Source organism: Euphorbia lathyris, chromosome 3, assembly GCF_963576675.1.
Source record: "Euphorbia lathyris chromosome 3, ddEupLath1.1, whole genome shotgun sequence".
Classification (NCBI taxonomy): domain Eukaryota; kingdom Viridiplantae; phylum Streptophyta; class Magnoliopsida; order Malpighiales; family Euphorbiaceae; genus Euphorbia; species Euphorbia lathyris.
Window position 1 is genome coordinate 102,915,782 of NC_088912.1, and position 25,405 is coordinate 102,941,186.

At 35.5% G+C, this 25,405-nt stretch overlaps 2 protein-coding genes across 3 annotated transcripts; one reads left to right on the top strand and one right to left on the bottom strand.

Moving 5' to 3' along the window:
- Nucleotides 1–3,999: 3,999 nt before the first annotated feature.
- LOC136221891 (GEM-like protein 4) lies at nucleotides 4,000–7,475 on the top strand. Its single transcript, XM_066009363.1, has 4 exons — nucleotides 4,000–4,174; nucleotides 4,267–4,347; nucleotides 5,437–5,714; nucleotides 7,161–7,475. The coding sequence occupies exons 1-4, from the start codon at nucleotides 4,063–4,065 to the stop codon at nucleotides 7,341–7,343; spliced, it is 654 nt and encodes a 217-aa protein (XP_065865435.1). The 5' UTR covers nucleotides 4,000–4,062; the 3' UTR covers nucleotides 7,344–7,475.
- LOC136221893 (GEM-like protein 4) lies at nucleotides 4,197–22,179 on the bottom strand. Of its 2 annotated transcripts, none has more exons than XM_066009366.1 (4): nucleotides 22,023–22,179; nucleotides 21,853–21,933; nucleotides 20,463–20,740; nucleotides 4,197–4,278 (listed from the first exon to the last, which is right to left on the bottom strand). In XM_066009366.1, the coding sequence occupies exons 1-4, from the start codon at nucleotides 22,132–22,134 to the stop codon at nucleotides 4,210–4,212; spliced, it is 540 nt and encodes a 179-aa protein (XP_065865438.1). In that variant the 5' UTR covers nucleotides 22,135–22,179; the 3' UTR covers nucleotides 4,197–4,209. The 2 variants fall into 2 exon arrangements, with proteins under 2 accessions (XP_065865438.1, XP_065865437.1); XM_066009365.1 differs by lacking the exon at nucleotides 4,197–4,278 and adding an exon at nucleotides 18,250–18,599.
- Between the last annotated feature and the right edge of the window lie 3,226 nt (nucleotides 22,180–25,405).

Here is a 25,405-nt window from a genome sequence, read left to right on the forward strand (position 1 = left end):
TCATGGAATATATCTTCCGCGTTTAACTTACTTTTTTGCGACCGAGTGATCAATTGATTACATTTTTTGCAAGTTCATGAGGCTAACTGAACATTTTATGCAAGTTCAGGTGGCTATCGGGACACTGTTCAAGAGACCAATCAAGTTTTGTGGACAAGTTCAGAGGGCAAATGATGTATTAAGCCAATTTATTAACAAATGATACATTTAATCCATCTTTTTAGTAGAGAGATTGAAAAGTCCATTTTTCCAAATGGGGTAAGAAATGTTAGAAAGGAAAGAAAGTAGTCACATGGGATTGAATTGTTGAAAACTTGACATCAATAGCTCACAAGTCCACAACTTAATTGGACTAAACAACTTTTAAGGGATTTTATCCATTCTTTTATGTATTCAATCAAGATGAGGTGTTGATGACTAGACATTTGGCCAAACCATCTTTTTCCATGTCACCACAAAACCATCACCATTAAGTTATTGCCCATTTTGTATTAAGACAGTAGCCGGGGATATTAACGAGCCGAATCGATATCGAATTTAAGTAGGTTTTGTATTTGCTCCGTTAATTTCTCGAGCAGAGTTTTGATCGAGTTGAATTTAATCGAGTTTTGATTGAGGGAGCTTTGACCGAATTTTTATGAACTTTAACTATATTCATCATAAATGTATAAAATAAATTATATACGTGATGTACAATATTTGTCTTATTTCACATTTTGGTGTTTAACCTTCAATTTTATACAAAAAAAAAAAAAATGTACAACCTTTTAGTGACCTCCAAAGTGTACACCCGGTAGTTATGACCGGTCAACACAAAATCAACGCGCCATATCAGCAATTTGACCTCCATAAAAGTCAAAAGTTAACCGGTCAGCGAAAAGTCAACACGCCACGTTACCAATTTTGATTTTTAGGGAGGTCAAATTGCTTACATGGTGCGTTGACTGGTCATAATTGCCGGCTGTACATTTTTGTAGAAGGTTAACAAAGGGTTGTACAATTTTGTATGCAAAATTGAAGGTTGTACACCAAAGTGTGAAAACTCACAAAGATTGTACATCACGTATTTAATTTACCTTCACGTATACAATAAGTAGTAGCATAAAAGACAAAAAAAAAAAATAACTCCTATAACATATTCCATGGGGGCTTAAAAGAAAAAATGTCATGTCGGGCTGTAATAATAGTAGCCGCAATGGTTGCCAGAGAGGCAAACTCATAGATGGCCTTGTTGTCGGCTCATCGTCTAAGGACAATAGTTGTCATTGCTACTAGTGTGTATGACACAATATATATAGCGAGAACTTTGTGAGGGAGAAGCTAATTAGTCTTTAGAGTTGTACTTTAAACTTTGAAGTCCTAATTTTCAGACTAGTCAAATGCGTAAAACATATGTTAAGTATTTAAAAAAAGATTTCATATTTTATGTGATTTAATAATATAATTGGAGATTAATATTTATAACTTCGGTAAAATATTTTGATTTTTTTTTTCTAACTTGTAAAATAGACAATATATTTTTATTAACTCACAAGTCCTTTAATGATAAACATTACAAACTACGCGTCTAAGTTCACAGATTTTTAAATCATATATCTGCGCTCATGAATCCAACAACCACCAGTTTATTATTATTATTATTATTGATAACTGTGTTATGAACTCTCAATGGAGGGTTTGAACATGTTGATGAATCTTCCTCGATGAATCTATAAAATAGAGACCGACGAATCTGCTCAGATGTATAAGTCAGTAGGTGCTTAAGAATGGATGAAGAGTAACGACTAAGTGTGAGTTCTAGAATCAACATACCATAGGATTTGGCTATATCTGCCTATATATAGGGTTAGACCGGCAAGATCCCTGTCTTCTAGAAATCGTTTGTCTGTTAGGAGTTTGGTTCCTAGGAGAAGTCCTCTAATGTGAGGAGTCTTTGACCTAGCCGCATGAGGGTTCCATCCTGAGCAGGGGCGGATGTAGGGGGGTCAAAGGGGGCATTTGCCCCCCCCATTAAAAAAAAATTAAAATCGAAAAATAAGGGTTAAAGTGCAAAAACACCCTTAATGTTTTGGGTCAGGAGCAATTTTATCCCTAATGTTGGAAGCCAAGAGCAATTTTACCCCTAACGCTGATAAATTTGTTCAATTTGAGAAATAATTCATCAAACTGTCTTCTCGGTCATGAATAATAGTGTCTGGAATTGATCCAATTTATCAACGTTAGAGGTAAAATTGGTGCAAAATTACAAAATTGATATGCAATTGGTGCAAAATAAAGAAAAAAATGACTGTATTTTATAATAGTGTCTGAAATTGATCCAATTTATCAACGTTACGGATAAAATTGCTATTGGCTACAAACATTAGGGGTAAAATTGCACCATTTTAGATGTTAGGGGTAAAATTGCACCTGACCCAAAACGTTACGGATATTTGATGCGTAACAACCCGATAATCCCGGAAATGGATGATTACGAGTCGGAAACATTATAATTTACGTTTTTTATCAAAAAAAATCATGAAAATAATGCATGACAATTGAACGGTTTTGCATTTTTCGTCACAAAAAATTGAACAATTTTGCATTTTTTGTCATAAAAAATTGAACAATTTTGCATTTTTTCTCTAAATTTTTTTTACGTAGAATTTTGGCCCCTCCCCCCGCTCCCTCAAATCCTAGATTCGCCACTGATCCTGAGGAAGGATACATGTCATGGAAGTTTCGTGTAGTTTCAAAGGCTTGTTTTGAGACATGTGATGATCGATCTGAGGTCTCCTAAAATGCCACGAGTCTATATCATTTTATACTATATCAATTTTTAGTTTTTACTTTGTCCTAAAACTTATGCATTATTATGTGATTAATGGTTTTTTAATATAAATTCATTATCCCAAATAGCTGGAATCAATTATAACAATGCAATCTTAACTAGTAAGAGTGTATGTGTATGGGAGAGTCTGTTGCAGTGTGGAGTTTGAAGACAAGTAACCATGCTAGACACGTGGACCAATGAACATGTTGCAACAAGAGTATAACAACCTTTACCATGTGGACCAATAAGAAGAAATCCTGAGTTCGTTAGACTGTGTCCCTTCATGCCGATATTACAGAATGACAGCTTTACCTGCCTAACATCATCAGACCCAATTGAGGATATTTTCCATTGATGTCCTTACACCTGTTCGGAGTTTCTATTAGGGTGCACAAACTGCCAAACTATCGGGATTGCTCCAGACATCTTATGAATAAAAAATGTAGTTGGGAACCTAAACGTCCACCATCACTAAACCCTAGAATACTACTATTCTTTCTCCCTTCTTCCTCGAAAATATTGCCAACTTAGACATCGGGGAGTGAGTTCGCTGGTAAGTAGCCCTTCAATTGATTCATTTTTTGCCTTATTTGAGGAAGGTGTTCTCTGAAATCACATTCATCAGTGTCAGAGATTAATATAAGATCTATGAATCAAATTTAATTATTAGCTTGGGTTTTAATTCAAACGGTTCTATGATATGATATCAGAGACTTTTGGACCAAACAATTGAGAGTTTGAGTCTTGGCAACCTCATTAATTTTTGGAATTGAAAACACATGGTATGATGGGTCTGTGTTGTACACGCTGCAAGCCCAATGAGCATTTGCATTAGGATGTGTCAGATCTTATAGATCTTAGTACAAGATCTATGATTGTGCCTTAACTATCAACTCTAGCTTTCAGTTCAAATGGTACCATGACAAAGTTCCGCCTCCCATTTTAAACCTTATGTCTTTGTTACTACCGATTGAGAATTATATCTCTGAAAAGGAGGGTTGAGACATTGTACAACAACTTTTCCTTAAAGGAAACAAAACTTAACATTCTTTATTATCTTTCTTATCTTCAGATATCAATCATTAGCTTTTGTCTATGCTTTTTGTTGTGAATGAACCTTAAATGACTCATTCCACTAAGTTTTTTCACCCTTTAAATACATTCAATTGGGTCATATCAGATTCAGGCATACCAGAAGACTAATATTCTCTTCCTTCTGTCTCTACATTTAGAGAATCTTTCTACACAAAATGAAGAACACATTTGAAAATCAAGTGATTGGAATTCCAATAATCTCAGAATCATATAGACTTGGAAGGCCAAGGGGTTATTTACTTGATTCTGCTTCTGGATTCAAGCAAAGTATGAACTCTCACCCTTTGGCTCTCAAACTTATTTCATTTTCCAAGTTGAAAAATGTTCATCATTGAGATGGTTTGTTGGTCTTGTTTCAGGTAAAGGTGATTCTGTGTTGAAGATAATGAATAAATTAGGAAAGAAAGCCGACAACTTCGCACAATGTTTTCGAGAGCATGGTAAATTCTTTTGTCTCGGGTCATTGAAGTTTGGAGTCTGTTTCATAAATGTTAGTGAAATTACTTTTTTCTATAAAATCAGTCAATTTCGCATTTGATTTTAATAACTTCATCCCAGCCAAGTGGTGTATAAAAACTCACTGGAATATTAACATCGCACAGAAGATATTTGAGTATATTCCAACTAAGGGCCATGAGGGACAAAATAGCACCAATGAAACTAATGTTTCAAAAAAAATCAATTTAGGTCTCGATAATGAAATGTTGATACGTCATTCACATTAATCCGTTAAATTCTGATTTCTCTCTACAATTGACAGAACTTAACGGAATAATATGAATGAGGTCTCACGTTCCATTATGCTAAATTGGTGCTATTTTGTAGGTGGAGCTTAAATTGATACTCCTCGAAAAACCTTAGGCATATTTTGATAATATACATGTCCAATATGCTGCTTAGTTAACTATATTCTATGAAACGTCAATATTCTAAAGAGTTGTTATATACAAATTGGTCCAAATAACTTTATTAAAATCAAATGTCAAGTTCGGTGATTTTAGGGATAAAATACAAATTTATTGCTATGGTTAATGGAGAGAGTACAGAACCTTAAGCCTAACGTTTACAAAACCTTACAATTTCAAGTCTTATTAACGGACGATGAGTTTGGCCTCCAAATAAGACCTGAAATTGCACAATCTTGTAAATGTTACGTTTAATATTACATTGTTTTGTAGGTGGACACTAAATCGGTTCCCCTCCAATAACTATAGGGTTAAATTTGTAGGTTTTAGTTTTAAAGTTTTAGAAAAGCAGTCAATAAGGTCATGCACTATGCACATAGAATAAAGCTCGCATATAATATGTCAGAGTCAAATCCAGTAGAGATCATTATGTATACTGATTTTGATCATATGGGATGCTCATTTTGTTTAAAGTTAATTTCAGTTTATTAGATGGGTGAATCATTTCTTCCATCATGGCAGCTATATTTATAGCGCATTAGAACCGGCTTCACCGTGGATGCATTTTTATCCATGAATTGAATGAAAAGCTAACACCTTTGATTGATTTTCTTGAAACTGCAGTAAGATTGGGGCCAAATATAAGTGAAACAGTGAAAGGGAAGTTAAGTTTAGGAGCTAAAATTGTGAAAGTTGGAGGTGTGGAGAGGATTTTCAAAGAGTTATTCAGAGTTAAAGAAGAAGAAGATAAACTACTAAAAGTTTCACAATGCTATCTCTCAACAACAGCAGGTCCAATAGCAGGTCTCTTGTTCATCTCCACTCACAACCTTGCTTTTTGCAGTGAAAGATCAATCAAATTTTCTTCTCCAAATGGAAAATCAATTAGAGCCCATTACAAGGTAACTTAAAAATACCCAGAAAGTTCTAATCTTTCTATTATTTCATAAACAATTTTTGTATTGTATGTTGGGTTGGAGGGAGGAGGGTGTTATGGAGGAAAATTTCTAGAACTGTCCTAGACAAAACTGGTCTACAACCATTAAGATGTTGACATGTCAGAACAACAACTAATGTGTCAATATTTGAGTGATCCTGAACCAGTTGATCTCGGATCACTTTAGAATTTCTTGTCATAAAGGGTCTATTTACAGAGGGTCAGCCTTGGCGTAACGGTAAACGTTGTTATTGAGTGACTGTGTCACGGGTTCGAGTTTTAGAAGCGGCCTCTTGCCAAAACAATTGGCAGGGGAAGGCTTGCCCCTATACAGCATTGTGGTGGGACCTCTCCCCAGACCCTGGCTTAGCCGGGATGCATAGTGCACTGGGCCGCCCTTTTAGAGGGTCTATTTATCGTCCGATTCAAGAGAGAAATAAAAAAAAAAAAAATAGAATTATTGACAGAAATTTCAATTGTAAAATATATCTGTAGTTAAATTTTTAACTTTCGTCGGTAATTTCAGTTTATTAAGAATTCCTTTGTACGGCATATCTACAGAATGGGGTACTAAAGGTTGTTGACCGGTAACAATTTCAAAAGGAGTTTTATTAGTAGCCGAGCTTTCTGGCTATTAAAACAAAATTGGGCCACATCTAATAGGGAGATCTAATTTCTCGGCTCGCATTGACAAAATGTCGAAGGTACTTTTTCAACATGTTGTTGAATCTTTCAGTTTTGCCGTCCGTTTGGGGGTGGTAGCTAGTGGACATGTTCAAATTTGAGCCAAGCAATCTGAATAATTCTGACCAAAAACTACCCACAAATGTTCCATCTCTATTACTAACGATGCTTTTAGGAATACCCCAATATTTAACAACATGCTTGAAAAAGGCCCTAGCAGTTGCTTCAGCCGAGGAATACTTAGCCATCGGAATGAAAGTCCCGTATTTTGAAAATCTATCCACTACCACCAAGATAGAATCAAAATCTTCGACTCTTCCTCAATAACGTGGCCAAGGAATTTAATACTCGTCTTCCCAAATGCACACTTCTCAAGCTTCAAAAACAGTTGGTTAAAACAATTTTGGTTGTGTTGTTAAATATTTACCTTCATCTACCGACAAAAGATTTTGTTGTTAAATGTTTAACTTTGATGAGTAATTTCAGTCTATTAAGAATTACAGACAAAACTCTGTTGTTAAATGTTGAACTTTCATCGGAAATTTCAGTCTATGGATTTAGCATCAGTGACAGAATCTAATAGAAAAAGTTGTCGCCGATGCTTAATACAACAAAAAACTGTAATTTGTAACAAATTTTCGTCCATGGACCTTCGAGTATTTTGTTCTGACTCCGCCACTGATTGTAAAAACAAAATTTCATATATTTCTTTTATTAATTTGTGCAGGTTTTGATCCCAATAACAAAGGTTAAAGCAGTTAACAAGAGTAAGAACATGAAGAATCCATCTCAAAAGTACATGGAAATAGTTACTCTAGATGAGTTTGATTTCTGGTTCTTGGGTTTCTTGAATTATGACAAGACATTTAAATGTCTTCAGCAGGCAGCTAATCTTCCTAAACTTGCTTAATTAGTGACTTAATGATTGTAATTAATCAACGTTCTTTCGCTATATATATGTATAAATTTTGTTTATCAAGTTAATCAATTTTCTTTATCTGTCTACGTTTGATTTGAATGATGTCATTACACCTTATTTTGGGGTAACTCAAACGTCTACAAAATAGTAATATAATAATCCCAATATAAATGTATCTTTGTACAAAAAAATAAAAATAAAAATAAAAAAATATTGAACGCAACAAAACTTTGTTTTTCGATAATTTTGTTCTAGAAATAAAAATAATGTTAAAAAGGAAACACATTTTATGGAAATAAGAAGAATAATTTTGTCAATAATAACGTAAATACAAACAACTGTCCATGAAAAGCTCTAAAAAAGAGCTTTTCGTGAAAAGCTCCAATATGCTGCAGTGTCCAGAGAAAATACTAAACACTGCGGTTATATAAACCTAACCAAACGCTATATTTTCTGCGGTTTGGAGTGAAACGCTAATACAACAACAGCAACAACAACATCTATTAGCTAACAGTTGAAGCAAACAGACCCTTAATACACCTATATATGAATTGATTTACAAAAGGACCTAATACACCCATATATGAAAGATCAAGGGCCCAATGTGTCTAAATGAAAGATCGAGGGCTTAATGCACCAAACAATGAAAGATAAGGGGCTCAATGTGTCTAAATGAAAGATCGAGGACTTAATGCACCAAACAATAAAAGATCAGGGACCTCACGATACCTTTTTCCAAAAAGCAACGTCATCCTAACATAATCTGTCAAAAATACGGTGTCATTCTTAGAAAAGAATGTCATTGTCACGTTATGAATAGAGGGTAATGGATTGAATTCTATATGAAAAATAAACAGAGATTGACTTGGAATTATTAGTAGGGTATGTATCCAATACATGTAGAAGTATCTTAAAGCCTTGAGGCTTAAGGTGTTGGATTTGGATCAAAGTGGACAATATCTACATGGTTTGGACCAAACTCGTACAATTAGTATCAAATGCGACTCCATGTACAATATATGGTTCATGGATGAATCAGGCGAAAGCTAGTGGACCTGTAACGATCTGGGCCGGAGTGGGTGACATCGCGCAAAAAACGGTTGAGTATACTAGGGTAAAATGACTCATAAACCGATAATCATGTATATAACTTATAAATATGTTTAGTATTAAATTAGTTAAATGGACCGTGTTGATACGAACTGCCAACTGGTAAATTTTTTACGGGTAATAACGATTTGACAACTCAATGCGCGATACCACTTATTTATTTTGTGGGCAGATCAACATAAAGGGTCTGTAATCCGAGAAATTCTACAATGGTCCCGGTCCATTGGACCTTGCTAATAGAAACATGAAAATTGTGCACTTTCTTTCCTTACACCAATCATCTCCCATTGAGGTAACATGCTTTTCTCTTTTCATTGGTTGGGTCCATTGCACCTGGTCCACTATAGAAGTTCTGAATCCCCCTCCCCCGTATAATTTATGAATTTGCTTAAATATAGGTTTTCCCTTTAATGGAAAAATAATAATCTAATGTAATAAGATCTATTTTACATCATTTCATTATATTGAGTTCACAGAGGCGTGGTCCAAGAAAAGGAGATGAAAGCAAGAGTGCACTACTTGAGAACGTGGAGGCGGGTCACGATTCGTGGTCAAGACGGATAATGGGGCGACTTAAAAAATAAGGAAAAAGCCTTGGCCAGACGGGGGTGTAGAGAAAAAAAAAGATATCTCGTTCATCTATCTTTTGTCTATCTATCTACCTTTTTTTTTCCTTTCCTGATGAAAAGGACCCATAGTCATCCCTCGAGGTAATTTAGATATTTAGCCATTTAAAATTGGCACCCTTCCAATTTATTTGTTTTTTATATATTTTTTCTTCATACAAAATTATATTAAATATTAAAGGCCGGCTAAAATTTTACCATATAACCTCTAAAAAGTATGGAACAGACATGTTCTCGGGTTGAACGTGTTAACCTGTTTACGTACCGAACTCATTACACTTTTGCTATAATTCATTTAGGTTACGAGTTCATGAATCGTAATGTCACATGACCAGGGATGGCAACGAGTAGGATACCGCGAGTAGTGCCAATTTCAAACCCTTACCCGTTCCCGTCCCATTACCTTAACATGTATACCTTTTACATCCCATATCCGTCTCATTTAATTCACGGGTACGCACAGGTACCATTACCCATTAAAAATCAATACATAAAACAAAAAATATTACAAATTTAACAAAGTATAAATTTAATAAATCATGCATCTAAAAATTAAACAAATTGAACTTTAATCAATAAAAATAAAATAGTTTAATAGTATCACACAATGGTTGAAGAACAAAAATTTGAGGTTTGAATTCAACATCTTACATCTAAAAAACTCTCATAATGCCTTGGGGGGAGTCACCCCCAGCCCGACGGTATATCTTGTTTCCTATTTAGATTAGTATTGGCTTTCAGTTTTCTACTTGGAAGCGACATCGTGGCGTCTAAGTCGGTTTAGGTTAGATTGAGTACTATAAATTCTCTATTATGTAAACTCTAAAATGTAATCTGATTCTGCCTCCTTAATAAAAACTATTCTCATTCTGCCCGTGGATTAGCCAACATAACGTTGGTGAACCACATAAAATTTGTGTTTCGCTTTTCCGTTTATTTATCTTTCGCTAAATCCGCACAACAAAAACAATAATATTTTTTAATATATAAGAGATTTATGACGGGTACCCGGTATCCTGGGGGTATTCTCAAACCCGTCCAATACTCGTCACGAATAATGGTTTTGATCTCATACCCTTTTATACAGAGTATATGTAGTTTTATTAGGATTGGATAGTGTCAGGTACCCACGGATACAGTACCCGTTGCCATCCCTACGCGTAACATGACACATTTTGAGTTGAGACATCCTTTTATATTCAAGCATGGTCTATTAGTCTACTGCCCATTCATTCCTACATCATCAAAATGAAGACAACATCTAAAGAAATCTCAAAAAGAAAGAGGTGACCACATAATCTTTATATTTGAATGGTGAATGGAACGTTGTAACGTCTACTGTCCCTGGGCCTCGAGTTGGTGTAAGAAACACTATAAGAAAAAGGGACTAGTCTGTCCAGGACTTGACACTAGGATAGGTCTAATATTAGTGTCTTAAGATTAATAAAATCAATCATGCATTATTCATATATATTTTGTCCCTTTATGTGATGTTGTTGCTTACTGTTATGTATGATCAGTGTCAATTGCTTGTTCCTTTTATCTTGCATGGTTTATAGCTTATCCTAACCTGTATATATGCCTATTACATATATTTTAAGGTGTAACTCTTGGCTGACTTACCTTCGTGGGAGAAAATTAAACACCCCACATGGTGTCAATAAGTTGGCCCAGTGCAAAATGTTGACTCATAAATTTTTAGCGGTAAAGGGCACAAACTCTTAAACCACAATGTCTGTGTTCGCGAATCCAACAAACCGCAAACATTTTTTTCACTTTATCTTAAAAGTTATGCATTATTATGTGATTATTGGGTTTTTATTATAATTAGTTATCCCAAATAGCTGGAACCAATTATAAAGATGCAATCTTAACTAGCAAGTGTGTGTATGGGAGAGTCTGTTTGCAGTGTGGAGTTGGAAGCTTTTGAGTTATGAAATAAAGAGAATATCTTTCCGAAAAGCAAATGGTCTTAATTGGTCAAAGAGAAAGTTTCTTTAGATGTTGGGTTCATTTTGCTGATGCAGGAAAGAATATGGGCACTAGACCAATACACCATGCTTGAATATAAATAATGTCTCCGTCCGAGATTAATATAAGATATATGATTGTGTCTTAACTATCAGTTCGAGCTTTTAGTTCAATCGGTTCCATGACATGGTATCAGAGCCTCTAGGACCAAACGGTCGAGGTTCGAATCCAGACAACCTCAGATTTGTAGAATTAAAAACACATGGCAGGAAGGGATTGGCACATGTAGATTGAGTCTACGTGGCGGTCAAACTCTCCTCCTACAAGATGTTCTCTATGCTCTGAATATTCGGAGAAACCTTATTTCTGTGAACTCTTTGTTAAGAATTGGATTTGCCTTTCTTTTTGCTAATAACAGTTTGCATTTAAGTTTGGATAATGAATTCTATGGTTCAGGATATGTACTGAATGGTTTGACTATTTTGGATGTTGAATTATATAACTCCAATAATTTTTCTGTTACTATTTCTTCTTCTGTGGATAAAGATGTTAGTTTATGGCATGCTAGGTTAAATCACATTGGCCAAGATCGCATGAATCATTTAGCCAAAGAGGGCTTACTAGGTAGTTTAAGAAAAGTTGAATTACCTCCATGCGAACCATGTCTTAAAGGAAAAATGCATAGAAAACCATTCGGGAAGGGTACTAGGGCAGAATTTCCTCTGCAATTAATTCATTCTGATGTCTGTGGTCCAATGAATGTGAGGGCTAGGCATGGGGCCTACTACTTCATCACCTTCATAGATGACTATACAAGGTATGGTCACATCTACTTGATGTCTCACAAGTCTGAAGCTTTGAGTTGTTTCAGAAAGTTTGTGAACCTTGTTGAAAATCAACTAGATAAGAAGATCAAAGTTTTGAGAACTGACCGAGGTCGAGAATATCTTTCAGATGAATTCAAAGCTTCATGTGATGAGAAAGGGATAGAGCATCAGTTGTCTATCCCATACACTCTGCAGCAAAATGGTGTTGCTGAGAGGAGAAATAGATCTTTGATATGGTTCGATCTATGATGGCTGAAGCAAACTTGCCTATTTCCTATTGGGGAGATGCTTTGCTCACAGCTACATATGTTCTAAACCGAGTGCCCTCCAAGACTGTCACTTCCACTCCTTATGAGCTGTGGACTGGTAGAAAACCCGATTTGAGTATGCTCAGACCTTGGGGTTGTACTGTTTTTGCCCATGATACCTCTAGTAAATTTGGGAAATTAGGCCCAAGAGGTAGAAAGTATGTCTTTATAAGATACCCTGACGTATCAAAGGGATATGTCCTAGTGGGAAAAAATAGTGAAGACCGAGTGACAGAATTTGAATCACGAGACGTCGTCTTCTTAGAGAATGAGTTTCCTAAGCTAGGAGAAGTTGACACTGATCTCACTCTGTTTGAGGAAATAGATTCAAACGGACCTCTCCATTCGAGTGGGAGGAATTTTGAGGATCAAGGTAATGATACCGATCACTACCAGGAACAAGAACAAGGTCAAAATTCCGAACCTCAAAACGTTTTGAATGTGACAGATCCTTATTTAAGTGGGAGTTTGATTCCTGATTCTTGTGAGAATTTGGGACAAAGTCTAAGAGATAGGATTCCGGGTTATGATGAATACATGAGAGAAGTTTATCAAAACTCGGAACCGCGCCGTAATAAAAGGCAAAGAGTTGATAGTCGACGATTTGGTATCGAAGGCACAGCTCTTTTAGTAACTCCAAATGATGACGCGGAACCTAGAAATGCTAAAGAAGCTTTCACTTCTCCAGAAAAAGATAAATGGACTATAACAATTCAAGAGGAACTAGATTCTATGAGATCCAACCATGTTTGGGAACTGGTTGATCTGCCAAAGGGTAGAAAAGCTGTTGGGAGCAGATGGGTTCTCAAAGTGAAGCGAAGGACTGACAATAGTATCGAAAGGTACAAAGCTCGCCTTGTCGCTAAAGGCTATACACAACAGGAAGGAATAGACTTCGAGGAAACATTCTCACCTGTTGTAAGGTTTACATCTATTAGACTAATCTTAGCTATTGTAGCAAGTTTAGACCTAGAGCTACATCAGATGGATGTTAAGACTGCTTTTCTCAATAGAGAATTGAGCGAAGAGATCTATATGTCACAGCCAGAGGGCTTCGTGGTAAAAGGCTCCGAGCATAAGGTCTGCAAATTGAAAAAGTCAATTTATGGCCTTAAACAGTCCTCTAGGCAATGGTACCTTCGTTTTCACAATCAAATGATTTCGAATGACTTCAAGATGCTTGAAGAGGGCCATTGTGTCTACACGAAACGGTCGGGTAGAAATTTTGTCATTTTATCTCTGTATGTAGATGACATACTGATATCAGGAAATGACATAGAATTTGTAAACCAAATCAAAGCTTGGCTAAACTCAAGTTTTGAAATGAAAGATATGGGTGAAGCCGCATACATACTTGGGGTTAAGATTTCAAGGGATCAATCAAAGAAACTATTAGCACTGTCTCAAGAGACTTATGTTAACAAAGTCATTGATCGTTTCGGTATGCGTGGAAGTAGGCCTGTAGATAGCCCAATGACTAAGGACATCACCCTAAGTACCAAAATGTGTCCAAAGAATCCAAACGAAAAGAAAAGGATAGAAAAGGTTCCATATGCAAGTGCCGTAGGTAGTCTAATGTACGCCATGTTGTGTATAAGACCTGATATCTGTCATGCCGTTGGGATGGTGAGTAGATATCAGTCCAACCCAAGACTAGCACATTGGGCAGCTATGAAGAGGATACTGAGGTACCTCAAAGGAACAGCAGATTATTCTCTATGCTATCAAGGTAAAGACCTAAATCTAAGAGGATACACGGATGCTGATTGGGCAGGAGACTTGGACGAAAGAAAGTCCATGTCAGGCTATGTGTTCTTGCTAGGAAATGGCGCGATTTCCTGGAGTAGCAAGAAAGAAACTTGTGTAGCCCTATCCACCATGGAAGCTGAATACGTATCGTATTCATCAACAGTTCAAGAGGCTGTTTGGCTGAATCGGTTCCTAAACAACTTGAATGTAGCCAATTGTCAAACCCAAGTCATAGTTAACAATGACAGTCAATCTGCTATAGCTTTCGCTAAGGACCAGAGGTTCCACAACAAATCAAAGCACATAGAGATTAAGTATCATTTTGTCAGGGACTTAATTGCACGTAAAGAAGTTAATGTGAAGTATATATATACTCATGACATGGTGGCAGATCCCCTCACCAAACCAGTCAAGAGAGATGTTTATTTTAAACATGTTAGATCCCGAGGATTGTTAGGATCTAAGTATATTTCTCATTCTTCATTGTTTTATTTGTAAGACATGAATTATTAATAAAGGTTTTATGAATTTTCATCAATACACGAGTGCGAGTATTTAATTGTAAATATTTGCTGTTATGAACTCAAAATGCATGTTTAGACAGAATGTAGCTCACTCACATGAGCAGTTTCCCCCATTTAGTCGATGTGATAATAAATGAAGGATGAGGCTGTCTTTGAGCAATTTCGAGAGTTTGTTCAATGATAGAAGTCGTCTTGCTATAGACATGGAAAATTGTTTCCATTACGGTGCAAGATAACATGTGTTACAAATACATGAAAAAGATTAACAAGTAATCTAAAAGGGCAAGTTTGCGATAACTTATAGCCTTCTGTCATAGCCAGAAGTGATCATCATAAGTGATGAACTAAAGTTAGATGTTCAGGCACATCTAGACCTATGCTTCTGTATGGTGTTAATAACATGCTCTTCTTCAGAAAAGAATTGAACACCATAACACATGACCCATACCATGTGTGATTTAGCGACCACGAGATGGAAAAGTAGATTGATCTCGCCTTTTCCTAATGTGAGACTCACGTCATGAAGATGTGCTTCTTGACTATTGTTTATCCTTATAGACCCTAGACTTATTCTAAGAAGTTTAGTCTGATGTAGCTACCTTGGAAAGGGATACCTCGAGGTTGATGAGATAATACCAACCAAAGAGACCCTGACTGGATAAGCGAATCAAATTATAATGGACAGAATAATGTTAAGAGGGAAAGACATATCCATTTGAATCATATCTAAGTGTTTCTATTCTTCACCGTTCGGACACTTATGCATATGTGCATATTTGTGAAAAATAGATGTACTGTAGATATCCGAAGACTACAGTGGATATGATATGGAGTCTAGGATAAAAGCATACACCACCGATGATTCGTGTTTAAATCTAAGATCTATATATCTCTAACGAGTACATAGTTCCAAGTTTGTTACATGAAAATCGAGCAGCTATATGTTCTAACGAGTATATAGCACTAGAGCTCTCGATAGTATGCCGGTCGCACGAACTATTTGTAAGAGTATGATAGAAACCGAGATTGAGAAAGTTTGGAATAAGTTCCATTGCGTGCGAGTGGGAGATGTTGGAATTAATTGGATATGGATCCAATTAGGCCCGCCCGAAATGGAACGGGCCCAAACCCAATAAGAATTAGGGATAGGTGATCTATTTATTCAGTATAAATAGAAACCCTAATCTATCATAATTCTAAGAGAATTAGAAGAGAGTCAGAAATTAGGTTTTGAGATACAGGATCTCCAGAGAATTTTTTTCTCTCCTATTTTTCCCTAAGCCGCCGCCCCTCTCTCTATTTTTGGGATTCGTTGTCGCTTTAGTTTGTGAACCTATTGTCTTCCTCTCCCAATTCTATTGGCGTGGTTGAAGGCTTGACCGGTGATACTAGATCGGACGATTGATCCGAAATCCTTCCGCTGCAAATCAAGAACGAGATCTGCGCTACAAGAGGTAACCTGTAAACCCGTTTACTTATTCGGATAAATATATATGTTGTGAATATATGCTTATCCCGACATATATAATTTAATATAATTTAGTATTATTTATATATAGTTCATCATTATTTATAAATAATGTATTATTATTTATTATAATTGATATATAATTTATAATTTAATATAATTTATATATAATTCATCATTATTTATTATAATTATAATTATTTATATATAATGTATTATTAGTTATTATAATTTTTATATAATTCAACATTATTTATTATAATTATAATTACTTATATATAATTTATAATTTATTATATATAATTTATTATTTTTTATTATAAATATAATGTTTTATATATAATTTATCATATTATATATATATATAATTTATCACTATTTATTGTAATTATAATTATTTATATATAAAATATATCATTATATATAATTTATTATAATTATAATTATTTGGTGCAGTTAAGTTAAGTTAAGTTAAGTTAAGTTCAGTAGCATTCAGTTCAGTTCAGTTCAGTTCAGCTAATTTAATTTCAGCTAATTTAATTTAATTTAATTTCAGTCAAAAAGAACAGGCCTAAGTCTTTTGTTGAAGTCACCACAAATCCCATAAGAAAATTATATATTGCAATTTTTATGATATCAAAAGGTTAAGGATGAGAAAAGAAAAGGGTATTTTAAGGAATCACTGGCTACTTCTTTTTTTCTTTTTATTTCCAGTAGAAAGCCTTTTCTTAGGCATTCAAATATGCATCAGAAAATGTTAAAATCCAACATCATTTAGATTCAAGATTCATATCATGTCTAGATTTTGAAAATCTAAGCTTGGTGATTGTACTAATCACCTCATATGAGACAGAAAAGTAGTCAAAGGAGGGGTCGGGAACCGATGAGCCCACACTTATATGCTTAAGTTAATTAGAAAGATAGTATTGAATGAGAAATAAGCTTAGAGTAGCCAAGAGAGATGAGTGAGTGAATACCTTTTTAGTGGTGTATCTAGTATTTATAGTCATGTTGGGGGCACCTTAGATTTTAGTAGATTCCCATGTGACAATGTTGTTGTGCGGATTTAACGAAAGAAAAATAAACGGAATCCGAAAACACAGATTTACGTGGTTCACCAACTTTGTGTTGGCTAGTCCATGGGCAGAAGGAGAATAGCTTTTATTAGGAGGCGGAAAAAATAGATAACAAATTAGGTTTACATAATAAAGTATTTATAGTACTCAATCTAACCTAATCGGACTTGGAACCCACGATGTCCCCACGATGTTGCTTCCAAGTAGAAAACCGAAAGCCAATACTAATCCGAATAGGAAACAAGATATACCATCGGGCAGCGAGACCCTGTTGCTTCCTGTCGTAGTGTGTTATACTGATTCAATGCATTACGACAAATGCCTTAGTAGATGTACCAATTACAGTTAAATTTGGAGGTACCTGCTGCTTCCCCTTATTGCCACGAGGAATAAGTGGCAGAGTTGTGCGTGCATTTTTTATCCTTATTTTTCCCCTATCCAGCGGTTATACTATTGGGTGAAGTGTCTCATTAGTCCATGTGTATTCTTTTTATGATAGTATGATATCAGATGCCTCCGAAGTAGAGTTTGAAATGCTTTAGGGCTTCATTCATCCTACTATTGTACTGAAGGTTGAGTTTTGCTTCGAAGAAAATTTGGATTGGTTTGAGATTGATGCTAACCTCCAGGTCTTCTTGGTTTATGTCTAGTGCATAACTGTCACAATTTTTTATTGTTTCGATGCGAAGTAGTATGTACGTGTGTGATATGATATCTGATGCACGCGTGAAATGACATCATTAAATTTATGATCCATAACGTGATGATGACGTCCTTTGCCAAGAATGATGTAGCCTATTTCTAAGGGATTAAGTCAGGATGGCGTTACTTTTCCGCTAACCGTTTATATCCTCGATCGAAGTTACTTTTGTTCAAGGCTACAAATCTAACATGTTTTTTTTTTTTTGCTTTACATCAATAATCTCCCATGAAGTGGTATATAAAATTACTCTCTCCGTTTCAAAGTAATTGTCACATTTGACCAGTTTTCCTTATTTCATTATTTGTGAAGTTTAATTTTCAAGGCAGTTTTTTCATATTTTAGGCTTATTAATGAATTTGACACTAATTATTCCATCATTATTTTAATTAATCAGTGTAGGGTGCTTTAGTTAATTTTTTTTATAAATTTAATACAAATCAATAATTTCCTTAGTTATAATTTAGTCGAATCTGACAATTATTTTAAAATGGAAGATGTATTATTTTCGGAATACAGTAAAATTTCTCGAATTTTTTGAAAACTTTAATAATCGTGGTTACACTTCACCCGAAAATGATTACATAAGAGAAATGAATATCTAGTACTAAAAAATTTTAATAGATGAAACTTGATAAACAAAATTTGTACATACATATAGGTAAAGAATATTGTTTAATTACAATTATTAAGTCAAATTAAGCAAGTTTAGGAAGAATAGTTGCCTGCTGAATGCTGAAGACATTTGAATGTCTTGTCATAATTTAAGAAACCCATGAACCAGAAATCAAACTCATCTATAGTAACTATTTCCATGTACTTTTGGGATGGATTCTTCATGTTCTTACTCTTGTTAAGTTCTTTAACCTTTGCTACTGGGATCAAAACCTGCATTGGCGGAGTCAGAACAAAATGCTCGAGGGGTTTATGAATCGAAATTTATTAAAAATTACAGTTTTTTTGGGATTAAGCATCAACGACAACTTTTTCTATTAGATTTGTTACTGATCCTAAATCCACTACAAAATCTTAATAGAATGAAATTACTGATGAAGGTTAAACATTTGCAGCATGTACAACACAGGTCCATTCCACAATGTGTTTTTAATTTCAAAATTATTGAGGTTCTGAGGACTAGAACCTTCAGCCAATTGGTCCAAGAGATTTGGATACCATATCAAGGAACCAATGAAACTAAAAGCTAAAACCGGTAGTTAAGGCACAACGTAGATCTTATATTAATCTGTGACTCTGATGTGTTGACATTTGAATGGTGCAGAATCATTGTAGAATCCTCCAACACTACGAGTTAAAAGCATCTTTGGCCATCGAACTATTATGATTATCTCAAAATAGTTTCTACTTAAATTTTTCTCAATAAAATCATTCCTCTTTGAAATTTGTTTTTATAAAATCACTCTGACAACTTCAAAAGAAAAAAGACACTTGAAAAGTTTCGTGACTACCACATTACCACTGACCGAAACCACACGTGACTGCCACCTAAATGACACATATCAGCTAGGTGGCGGTCACATGTGGTTTGGTCCGCTAGGTGGTAGCCATGAGAGCGCTGAAGGTTGACTAGTGCTGACGTTGAAGCCACATCATATCTTCGGTACAAATTCTTTGTTGGAATAAGCATTAATGACAACTTTTTTCATTAGATTTCGTCAGTAATGCTAAATCCGGTACAAATTCTTAAATAGACTGAAATTACCGAGGAAAGTTATTTACATTTAAACAGAAACTTTTGTCTGTAATTCTAATTTTTCTTTATTTCTCTCCTGCTATGATGAGAAGTTCTTGTTGGGCTTTTCTGACCCATGAGGAGCCCAATTAGGGTTAGGTCCATGCTTTAACCCTAGGAGTATATAACGATAAGTTTAAGAGTGTTTTTTAGACCTAATTTTCGGCCACCACAAAGAAAGGATAAAGAGAAAACCTATTCTTCTTCCATTCCGCCCAGCCACACGAAATTGCCCATAGTCGGAGATTGAACCGTTGGATCATCGTGAAATTTGGACAGGAGCTTTCTAACACCTGTTTGCTTGTTTTCACCGGATCGATTGTCGTTCGGAGGCTTGAAAGACCAATTCGTACCAGGGGCAGATTGTAGTCAGATTTGTGACTTCTTTGAGGTTCTTCTTTTCTTTTGTGTTGTGATTGATTCCATACTTCTTGAGGGAAAATTCCAAGATTGTATGTTGATTGTGTATGCCTCTAGTGTTATCTAGGGATGAACTTGTGTATTGTCCATTATTATTTGATATAGTGGAAGGTTTAAGCGGACTACGGTCCCCGTGGTTTTTACTCCTTGCATTGAGAGGGTTTTCCACGTAAAAATCGTGCTTGTTCATTGTGTTTGTGTGGCTGCCATTTAACTACTATTGTTGCTTCGTTATGTTTGGTTGTTGCTCTACTAATTAGTTTCCTCATAGATTCATTCAAGTCGGGAAAGGATTAATAACGAAGGTTAATTCCGCATTATTGTTGTTACCGTTGTTAGTTCGTTTTTTCCCATCAGTTCTATAGTAGTCCAGGGCAAACTAGTCATAGACCACTGAGATGCTGACACGTTAATAGTTGTATTGACGTGTCAACGTCTGAATGGTCTAGGACCAAGGACCATTGTACTTTACCATTCTAAAAAATTTCCTCCATGACCCCTCCCTCCACCTCAGCATACAATAAAAAATTCTTTGTGAAATCATAGAAAAGATTTGAACTTTCTTAGTTGTTTGAAGTTACCTTGTAATGGGCTCTAATTGAGTTTCCATTTGGAGAAGAAAATTGGATTGATCTTTCACTGAAAAAAGCAAGGTTGTGAGTGGAGATGAACAATAGACCTGCAATTGGACCTGCTGTTGTTGAAAGATAGCATTGTGATACTTTTAGTAGTTTATCTTCTTCTTCTTTAACTCTGAATAACTCTTTGAAAATCATGTCCACACCTCCAACTTTCACAATTTTAGCTCCTAAACTTAACTTCCCTTTCACTGTTTCACTTATATTTTGCCCCAACCTTACTGCAGTTTCAAGAAAATCAATCAAAGGTGTTAGCTTTTCATTCAATTGATGCGTAAAATGTATCGACGTTCATTGAAGTTTGGAGTCTATTTCGTAAATATCACTAAACTTTCTTTTGTTTTAATAAAGGCTTAATACACCAGAAGCCATACCTGTCATAGAACCGTTTAAACCAACAGCTCAACCTAATAGTTAAGGTCTGTTTTAACCAACAGCTCAAGCTGATAGTTAAGGTCCAATTGTAGATCTTATATTAATCTATGACACATAACCACACACAAATACCCCAACAACTCAAGCTGATAGTTAAGGCTCAAATGGTAGATCTTATATTAATTTCTGACACACACTCACACGCAAATGCCCAACAGCTCAAGCCGATAGTTAAGATCCAATTGTAGATCTTATATTAATCTCAAGCTAATAGACCTAATCGTAGATAGTAGTTTCACAAATTAATGAGGTTGTCAGGATTCAAACCCTCGATCGTTTAGTCCAAGAAGCTCTGATACCATGTCATAGAACCGTTAATCTCCGACATGATTAACACTCTGAAATTTTAAGGTGTCTCGTTATAGCTCCTGAACTTGCTTAAAATATATCATCATCCCCCTAAGTACACGTGGTAGAATAAGCAAGTTTAGAGGACTAAAGGGACACTCTTAAAGTTCATGTGGCCAATCGGTTTTACTCACCAAGTTCAGATGGCATGTGATGAATTCAAACACTTGATTTCAATAAAGTCATTCTGACCAATCTATGTATCAAAACTCATTAGAATATTGACGTGTCATAGAATATGGTTGACTATATGCAACAAAGCACCATATTAGACATGGTTTTTTATTTTATTTTTCATAAACGTGGCAATCATGTTTGTGCCACGTTGCACATCTTAAGCCACAAAAAAGAAATCCAAAAATCACATTGTTATCCGACATGGCGCTGAATTGTCATATAGTCCACCGTCTTCCCAAGTTCACAAATTGGCCGCGATAACTTTAATGAAATCGATTGTGAAGCTCAATGATTTTATTGAAAGAAAATAAAGTTTATAAAATTATGAAACAGACTCCGAACTTCAATGATTGTCAAAATGAAAAGTAGTTACCATGCTCTCGAAAACATTGTGCGAAGTTGTCGGCTTTCTTCCCTAATTTGTGCATTATCTTCAACACTGAATCTCCTTTATCTGCAACAAGACCAACAAAACATCTCAATGATCAACATTTTTCAACTTGGAAAACGAAATAAGAGAGCCCAAAGGGTGAGAGTTCATACTTTGCTTGAATCCAGAAGCAGAATCAAGTAAATATCCCCTTGATCTTCCAAGTCTATATGATTCTGAGATTATTGGAATCCCAATCACTTGATTTTCAAATGAGTTCTTCATTTTGTGTAGAGAGATTCTCTAAATGTAGAGACAGAAGGAAGAGAATATTAGTCTTCTGATATGCCTGAATCTGATATCACCCAATTGAATGTATTTAAAGGGTGAAAAAACTTAGTGGAATGAGTCATTTAAGTTTCATTCACAACAAAAAGGCATAGACAAAAGCTAATGATTGATATCTGAAGATAAGAAAGATAATAAAGAATGTTAAGTTTTGTTTCCTTTAAGGAAAAGTTGTTGTACAATGTCTCAACCCTCCTTTTCATAGAGATAATTGTCAGTCTGTGTAGTAATTAATATTTAAGAGTTTGGAACCAACGTGAACTTCTATTGAAGTTCAAGAAATTTATACATCAGTTACAACTGACTTCCATAACTTCTCCTAAACATAAGCAATAACTGAATAACTTTTGGTCAGCACATCTGTAATCTGCTCCTCTGTTTTGCAATAAATCAGCTTGACTTCACCATCTTTCTGCTTTTCTCTCAAGTGATAGAGTTTGATATTGAAGTGTTTTGTTTTCCCATGGAAAATGGGGTCTTTAGAGATTGCAATAACTGCTTGATTGTCTACAAATATCTCTGTTGGCTGAAACTGCTTCATGTCTAAATCTGCAAGTATTTTTCTGATCCAAATTGCTTGATTCACAGTAGTATTTGTTGCAATAAATTCAGCCTCTGATGTACTTTGAGCAACCACACTTTGTTTTTTTGAACTCCAAGAGAAAACACCTTAGCCGAAACTGAAACTGAAACCAGTTGTGCTTCTCATATCATCAACTGAACCAGCCCAATCACTATCAAAAAATCCTCGGAGCTGAAAATCATGACTGCCTTGGAGTTGGAAATTATTGCAGCAAGAATATTTAATACCATAATCTAGCGTGCCTTTGACATATCTCAAAATACGCTTAGCAGCAACAAAATGAATTTTACTAGCACAATGCATAAATCTGGACAACAAACTTACTGCAAACATTATGTCTGGTCTTGTGGCTGTGAGATACATCAAGCAACCAATCAAACTCCTGTACAGTCCTTCATCTACTTTCTCAGCTCCATCTTCTTTTCTTAACTTCTCTTTTTGATTCATTGGTGAGTGAATTTCTTTGCAATCCGCCATTTGGAATTTCTTCAGAATTTCTTTTGCAAACTTCCTTTGGCATATAAAGACTTCATCATGACCTTGTTTCACTTCCATACCAAGAAAGTAAGAAAGCAAACCAAGATCTGTCATCTCAAAAACTTTGAACATATCTGCTTTAAATTCATTCACAAGCTCCTCATTGTTTCCTGTAACAAGCATATCATCCACATAAATAGACACTATGATTAAGTTAGCATCTGATTTTTTTACATATAAGGTGGCTTCACTTGGACTTTTAACAAATCCAAGACTCTGCACATACTCATCAATTCTGATGTACCATGCTCTAGGAGCCTGCTTAAGGCCATACAATGCCTTTTTTAATTTGTAAACTTTCTCCTCCTGTCCTTTGACTACAAAACCTTCTGGCTGCTCAACAAAAATTTGTTCACGAAGATAGCCATTTAGAAAGGCTGATTTAACATCCAATTGGTAAAGCTTCCACCCATTTTGTGCAGCCAATGCCAATAACATTCTGATGGTGTCCAAGCGTGCAACAGGAGCGAAAGTTTCTGAAAAATCCACACCAAAAACTTGACTGTACCCTTTAATAACTAGCCTCGCTTTGTGTTTGTTGACAGAACCATCAGCATTAAGTTTGGTTCTGAAACCCATTTAACTCCAATTTTCTTTCTATTTTGAGGCAAGTCAACTAGCTCCCAAGTGTCATTTTTCTCAATCATACGAAGCTCCTCTTTCATGGCTTCTATCCATTTGTCATCCTTCTCGGCTTCTTTAAATTCTGAAGGCTCAAAAACAGCAACATTACTTCTTTCATAGATATCAGATAGAGATTTTGTGCCACGAACAGGAACATCATCGATCTTTTCATCAAGAATCTACAAATTTGTTGGAGATTGCCTTTCAAGTGACTCCTCCCAACTCCATTGTTTATCTTCCATGAAGTTGACATCTCGGCTCACAATCATTTTCCCATTTTGTGGTTGGAAAATTCTGTAAGCTTTTGAAGTGCTACTATAGCCAATAAAAATGTTCGGTTCTGCCTTCTTATCGAGTTTGTCTCGCTTCACCTGTGGCACATAAGGAAAAAAGAGACAACCAAAAATTTTCAGATTTTGGAAGCATGGTTTATAACCAAACCAAGCCTCAAATGGTGTTTTTCCTTGCACAGCTCTAGTGGGCAGCCTGTTTAGTAGAAAAACTGCAGTACTCGCTGCTTCCGCCCAAAGACTTTTTTGGCAATTCCTTTTCATGAAGCATGCCTCTAGCCATCTCCATGACACTCCGATTCTTTCTCTCACTTACACCGTTCTGTTGTGGTATGTAAGGTGTTGTAAGTTGATTGCTAACATGACTTGCTGGTGTTGCTTGCTCATCCTCCATCAAATTCAAGGCAAAACTTTTGGCTTTCATCTTCACTTTAAACACATCTTTGCCCCTAATATCCTTGATAAAGCACCACTTGTCTTCAAAAGTAACTTTGAAGCCCTCTTCAACAAGCTGTCCAACACTAAGCAAGTTTTGATCAATGTCAGGCACGTATAAAACATCAGTAATATGTTTTACACCTGCTAAGCTTTCAATGGCCACTGTTCCTTTTCCTTTCACTGAGATAAACTCACCATTTCCAATTTTGACTTTAAAAATGAGAGTTTTATCTATTTCTGTGAAAAGAGTTTGATCATTGGTTATGTGATTTATGCAACCACTATCTATCAACCACGCATCACTGGAGCTGTTGTTAATTGTAAAACACGTTGCCACAAAGAGTTGCTCTTCATCTTGTTCTTCTGTAACTTTTGCGGCTTCAGTTTGTTGTGATCTGCAAACCTTTTCCATATGGCCCATATTACCACATTTCTTGCACTTGATGTCAGGCCGCCACCAGCATCTTTTTGCCATATGATTCATCTTCTTACAATGTGGGCAAGGTGTGCTCACATCCTAAACTTGTTCTTCTTCTTCTCCTTGTAATTTTTGTCTTTGATGACTCCTTAACTTTCAGTTTTGGCCTTGAAAGCACCTTCTACCATTTCTTCTTTTCTCATCATTCTCCTTTGATCTTGAGCTTGTAAAGCATTCACTAATTCTGCTAAAGATGTTTGAAAGATCTTTAGACTCCTCCAAAGAAGAAATCTTAGACTCATATTTTTCAGGCAAAGT

Coding starts and splice junctions, on each gene's coding strand:
- LOC136221891 (XM_066009363.1), top strand. CDS start 4,063: ATGAAGAACACATTTGAAAATCAAGTGATTGGAATTCCAATAATCTCA. Junction 4,175..4,266: donor TGCTTCTGGATTCAAGCAAA/GTATGAACTCTC, acceptor GTCTTGTTTCAG/GTAAAGGTGATTCTGTGTTG. Junction 5,715..7,160: donor CAATTAGAGCCCATTACAAG/GTAACTTAAAAA, acceptor TAATTTGTGCAG/GTTTTGATCCCAATAACAAA.
- LOC136221893 (XM_066009365.1), bottom strand. CDS start 22,134: ATGAAGAACTCATTTGAAAATCAAGTGATTGGGATTCCAATAATCTCA. Junction 20,741..21,852: donor ACAATGTTTTCGAGAGCATG/GTAACTACTTTT, acceptor TTGAAACTGCAG/TAAGGTTGGGGCAAAATATA. Junction 18,600..20,462: donor CAATTAGAGCCCATTACAAG/GTAACTTCAAAC, acceptor CCGCCAATGCAG/GTTTTGATCCCAGTAGCAAA.